Raw genomic sequence first — 6268 nt, 5'->3', positions numbered from 1 at the left:
TTCACATTTGAGGTGTAAAATTAATTAAATCCAAATCTCTAGACTCAAGGGCAAGACCTGTCTACAAAAGCCCCTTCCTCCAGATGAAATCAGCTGCTGGGCTTCAGTCTAGGCTGTCCCCAGACTAGCTCAGAATACAACTGAGTCCTCTCCTCTCTCGTTCTCCCTTTAACAAGGTTGTTGACAAATGCAGGCCTCAGAGGAACGGCTTTGCCTCAGTGGGAGATGCCCAGAGACTGCAGCAGATGAAAGGTGGCCCCCAAGGCCCAGCCTGTCTCTATGTTGTTGACTTTCTTTGTGAGCTGTTGGGAAGGAGAAAAAAAGTCTTAATATTTTCATTCAATTTTCAACTCTAGCAAGCACAACAAGCAGAGAATATCTGCAAAGATCATCCACACGGCCAAACCAAGGCAGAATTGGGAGTAGCCAGTCTCTGGAGGCTTCTCCCAACCCTCTCTGTAGGTTCCCATCCTGCCATTGCCCATTGCCCCTACACCTGCCAATCTGATCCTTGAATCTTTGGGCCCAGGAAGTGGTCTCAACCCAGGACTTCTAGAGAGGACCTTTTAGACAGACAGGCTTCTGAACTCTCTCCCTAATCTTAAACTAAACATAACAGGAGTTAGCAATAGATTCAGGGGTAGGAAAGAACATACTAAGCTTCTCAATTCATACTTTGTAAGCAAGTGCATCTTCTTAAGCACTAGTTAATGACAAACCAAGGCATTTGAGGCATTCTAGGCCAGGTTGTACCTCAATTAGTTCAGTGGCTTTGGGCAAAAGTTTAGACTTGATTTCATCAACAACATAACAAGTGGATTAGATTAGTCAATATATCAAATTGTTTTCTTCAGAATCCTAGGGGTTCCTTGACAGTGCTTCAAAGGAGAAAGGGAGGCAACGGTGAAGGAGTTCCAGGCCCCCGACCTCTGATTCAACCAGATAGCTTCATTTTTATCAGTTTTACTGGAATTCTCCATAAGCTATTGTTGAATAAAGATGCCACCACCATACCCATACCCAGGTTTATAAATCAGCAAACTGGTTTTAGTCTTTCCTTCTAGTACTAACTTCTTATGACACAATACTTCTGTGTTAACCTGATGAAATTTAGTCTATAGTCACTGTGCCAAAAACTGAGAAGAATGGCATGTGAATCATTATCTTGAGATTTAGTCTGTGACCCCTGAGTCAAACTGGGAGTGCCCCCCACCCCCCCAAAATGTTCTTCCTCTGTCCTTAGGACCAACAGTCTAGGGATATAGATGCCAAAGTGAAGTGATCTCTGGGACAGAGGACTGTTCACCCCTGATACAAATTCTGCTGCCATTGAAATAAAGATTAAAAGGATGCAGAAATGGAAATGGCAGAAAATTGTCCTTAAATGATTTGGTTATTGTTGATGCTTAAGTAGAGGCAGCTGTTAACTTAGTATGTATTGAGGGCTCAGGATGACCTCTCTTATCCACAAATCTACCTCCAACTGGTGTGAAATACCTATACTAACAATTAGACCAATATTAATAACTTCCTATGTGCCAGGCACTGTGCTTTACCTCCACTTTTGTAACAGCCCTGAGAAACAGGTACTCTAAGGATTCCTGTGTTTTGAGTGAGGAACCTAAAAGTTAGAGGGGAAGTAAATCATCTAAGGTCACAGAGCTAGTAAGCTTGCAGAATCAGAGCTTGAACCCAGATCTGATGGACAACAGAGCCCATGCTTTAAACACTACGCTATACTGACTCTACTGGCAAGTAACTCTTTAAATGTCAATATTCTCAGCAGGTACAACAACACATTAAATCCAAATACCTTTGTACAAATGAATTTATGAAATCTGTATAACACAAAAAATGGGGCAATATAAACTCATCCGGAAATGAGGAAACAGGAAGGGGAAGTGACACAAGAGAAGGAAGGAGCTTCATAAACAAAGTACAATCTCTACTTCCTTGACCCCGAAAGTTCAAAGTTGCCCTGTGCCACAGCTATATTTTTGTCACATCTCCTCTAATAGACTATGCTATTTGAGGACAAAGATTACATCTTAATCATCTTTGTAACTATAATGTACAATTATTCAACTATGGTATGGAAGATTAAAAAAATATTATATATGGGATGGATGAAACTCATTAAGATGCGTTTGGAATAAATAAGTTACTACAGATAAAGTCAGGAAGACAGAGAGGGACCCAAGGACTCAAGAGGCACTAAATATATGAGGCACACACAAAATACATACGACATACTACACAAGGCATTCAATACTCACGAGGTCTTAAATAAGCCACTCACTGGTGATGCTCTTTGGCAGAGGTCCCTCATGTCCTCTGCCAAACAGAACCATCAAACCATCTAATGGGCTAACGAGTGAGCTAATGCTACTGGCCAGTGCACTTGCCTCTGTGCCCCTCCAAACAGAGCAAGTTTGTGTGATGGCCCCAGGCACCTTCTGTCCTTGTGCCCCCTTCATCAAACTTCAGCTACAGTACCTGTAACCACACTATCATCGGCAGAGAGAGGCAGGACATATGAACCCAGGATTCAGGAAGTACAGCACCTCCAACGTGTATGTACCCTATCCTGTGTGTTCACCTATCCCACTGGACCCCTTGCTTTTCACCCTGACTTTTGTGGGGTTTGTTTTTTTTGTTTGTTTTTGGCCACCCCACGCAGCATGCGGGATCTTAGTTCCCTGACCAGGGATCAAACCCATGCCCCCTGCAGTGGAAGTGCAGATTCTTAACCACTGGACCGCCATGGAAGTCCCTCACCCTGACTTTTGAAGTTGATTTAATAAACCATGTAACTTGGGCATCTTAACCTGGGCTGCAAGCCTTTCGGCTCTGTGACCTCTGGGATAGCTTGCCTAGTAATATACAGTTGACCATTGAACAACATGGGGGTTATAGGTGCCGACCCCCGTGCAGTCAAAAATCCACATATAACTTTACAGCTGGCCCTCCATACCCATGCATTCAACCAAACACAGATTGTGTAGTACTGTAGTGTTTACTATCAAAAAGAATCCATGTATAAGTGGACCCAGTTCAAACCTGTTATTCAAGGGTCAACGGTACTTAGAAGCTGCCATTGTATCAAGGTAATTTCCCACATTCATGGTGCCTTGCACAGTGCCTTGTCCATAGCCTGAATAAAATTACCTCAAAACTCCACCTACAGCCACTCTGCTTACTAAACAAGTTTTTTTGTTTTTTAAAAATATTTATTTATTTATTTGGTTGCGCCGGGTCTTAGTTGTGGCAGGCGGGCTCCTTAGTTGCAGCTCCTTAGTTGTGGCATGTGAACTCTTAACAGGCGGGCTCCTTAGTTGCAGCTCACGGGCTCCTTAGTTGCGGCATGCGAACTCTTAGTTGCGGCATGCATGTGGAATCTAGTTCCCTGACCAGGGATCGAACCTAGGACCCCTGCACTGGGAACATGGAGTCTTAACCACTGTGCCACCAGGGAAGTCCCCTAAACAAGTTTTAAACTTTCTTTCTAACTCCCAAATAAGAGGACTGTTATGTGATGCCGGTGTCCTCTCTCTTACCTGTAAGACGGTACTGCCTGCAAAGCCAAAGCCATCCTTCAACAAGGCTGTGATGTAACTGAGATCCATGCACAGGAAAGGACTGCCTGAGGTGAAGTTTTCCAGGTTATCGCATACTGGAGGTGACAGAAAGAGAAAAGTGGAATTCAAGTTTGCAGCCAACTGAGAGGTGTATGATTTTCTCTAAATACAGACTGAGAATAAGCAAAGCAGAATCCTCCATTCTCCTTCTCCCAGATGCCTGGGAGTCTTGGAGGCTAGAACTGTGCACTGACTGCCTCTGCAAGACCCCAGCTCATCAAGAACCTGCACATTTCTGATGGGACATCTAATCTACTCAAAGGTACATGGGTCCTAGTTTATTTGCTATGACATATATTCTATGACTTATTGTTGGGGCTTAATTCAACTAAGTCCCTTATATATTAAGACAGGGAAATACCAGTTAGCCCTACTTCAGGGCCACTGGATAAGAGCAATTATTTGCTTTTTTTTTTTTTTTAATTTATTTATTTTTGGCTGCATTGGTTCTTCGTTGCTGCGCATGGGCTTTCCATAGTTGCGGTGAGCGGGGGCTATTCTTCATTGCAGTGCGTGGGCTTCTCATTGCGGTGGCCTCTCTTGTTGCAGAGCACGGGCTCTAGGTGCGCGGGCTTCAGTAGCTGTGGCACACGGGCTCAGTAGTTGTGGCTCGCGGGCTCTAGAGCGCAGGCTAAGTAGTTGTGGTGCACAGGCTTAGTCGCTCCACGGCATGCGGGATCTTCCCGGACTAGGGCTCGAACCTGTGTGCCCTGCATTGGCGGGCGGATTCTTAACCACTGCGCCACCAGGGAAGCCCCATTTACATTTTTGATGAACTCTTTCAAGGAAGCCTCTGTGGCTATTTTCCATATATTCTGGCGCTCAGTGTTTCATTACCACTTTTTCAATTTTTTTTAAAAAAAAGGAAGAAATAAATGTGGAAAGAAGAAAAGGTTTTCACCGTTTCTCCGAAGTCTCTTGTATTCTTATATTTTTCTTTGACACTTAATGCTTTTAACTCCTGGTAAAGACAGGAAACCAACCTTCTGAGAGGCTTTCTGCTGGCCGAAGCACATTAGGTCACTTTAAGGTCACTGGGGTTGGCAGGCACAGCCTCACGGGCTCACCTTCAATGGTTTCCACTGACACTTACCTTCCCTTGCTTTCCTTTCAAAATCTTCAACTTTTAAAACACCCCCCTTTTCATAATCTGAAATGAAACAGAACAGTAGTTGATGTCAAAAAGCCTTCCAGGAAACATAAGGAAATTTATCCTAGGAAATTATCCTATTTATAATAATGAAAAACTAAAAATAAAATTTCCAACATTAAAGAATGGGATAAGCAAACATGACATTTTCCTACAATATAATCTATACAGTTTATTTTATTTATTTATAATCTATTTTATGCTATGTATATTTAACTACAGCCAAAAAATAGGCCCATTGGGACTTCCCTGGTGGTGCAGTGTATAAGACTCCACACTCCCAGTGCAGGGGGCCCAGGGTTCGATCCCTGGTCAGGGAACTAGATCCCACATGCATGCTGCAACTAAGAGTTTGCATGCCACAACTAAGGAGCCTGCCTGCTGCAACTAAGACCCAGAGCAACCAAATAAATAAATAAAATATTAAAAAAAAAATAGGCCCATTAAAAAGGGGCCATTAAACAGGTCAGAAAATAAGAAATTAATTCATATCTCAGGCCATGACAGATCACATAAATACATTCTCACAGCTAAACAAAATGTGTTACTATTATAAGGAAAAATGGTATAAAGGGGAAAGAGGAAACTTTTTGGGGTGAATATGTTCATTGACTTGAATCTGGTGATGGTTTCATGGGTGTAAACATATGTCAAAACTTACCAAATTGTACACTTCAAATATGTGCATTTTATTTTATGTCAATTATACCTCCATAAAAATACTTAAAGAAAAAAAAAGACTTCATGTATATTTGTTTAGGCCATCTTCTAGCCCCAAAAGATTCGAAATCATATTCACTCTTCCACTTGGGTGACTTGGGAGAAAAGTACGGTGACCACCTCAACAAGGCATTGCAAATACTCCTTTTGTCCCTTTCCCTTCCCCACCACAGCCCTGCCCAGTTTCCCCCCTGCACTGACACCTGGAGTGAACTTACCAATCATGTCTGTGTCAACAGCTCGGTCATAATAGTAAGAGAAAGCGTAGAAGGAGCTTCTCTGGACCTCATCTGGCTGATGAAGTTTTCCTTGGACCACCCTCAGCACTTCAGCATAGCAGGGCTCAAAGCCCACCTCCCCTGATGGGGCAAACGGTGCACAGGGGCAAGGTGAGAAAGTGAGAGGCAAGCACCTGAAGCCAGTGGAACAGCAGGATGATCAAGGCGAGCTGAGGCTCAGGACAAAGGGCTTACAGACAAAGATGAACAAACTTCTGCAGCCTCATCTCTCTGGAGAACCAGTACCTGCTTCTCCACGGCAGGACCCCTCCCTAACCTGTGTTCACCAAAAAAGCCACAGCTGACCTCGAGCTGCCCCCTAGCATTATGTTTCATGGCATTTATGAGAAGTATGCAGAGGCTCACCTGCTTCCTTCATGGGAAAAATCAAGTTTTTTCCTCGAGTTTAAGGTCTATGCCTTTTATAATACCTAAGATCAATTATTCTTCTTATCGTCTCAATTCTATAACTGAAATAGCTA

At 43.2% G+C, this 6268-nt stretch overlaps 1 protein-coding gene across 6 annotated transcripts in view; it reads right to left on the bottom strand.

Annotated features, from left to right (window-relative positions):
• The window catches only part of ENTPD5 (ectonucleoside triphosphate diphosphohydrolase 5 (inactive)), a 33846-nt gene continuing 27578 nt past the window's right edge, over window positions 1-6268 (bottom strand). For all 6 annotated transcript variants that reach the window (XM_082451811.1, XM_082451812.1, XM_082451810.1 and 3 more), the window contains 4 exons: window positions 5727-5867; window positions 4732-4788; window positions 3558-3673; window positions 1-302 (listed from right to left, as the gene is read on the bottom strand). In XM_082451811.1, the coding sequence (XP_082307937.1) occupies window positions 216-302; window positions 3558-3673; window positions 4732-4788; window positions 5727-5867 (401 nt within the window). In that variant the 3' untranslated portion in view covers window positions 1-215. The remainder of the gene's footprint in view (window positions 303-3557; window positions 3674-4731; window positions 4789-5726; window positions 5868-6268) is intronic.

This window comes from Balaenoptera physalus (assembly GCF_965194825.1).
Source record: "Balaenoptera physalus genome assembly, chromosome: 2".
NCBI lineage: Eukaryota > Metazoa > Chordata > Mammalia > Artiodactyla > Balaenopteridae > Balaenoptera > Balaenoptera physalus.
This window is presented reverse-complemented; position numbering and strand designations above follow the sequence as displayed.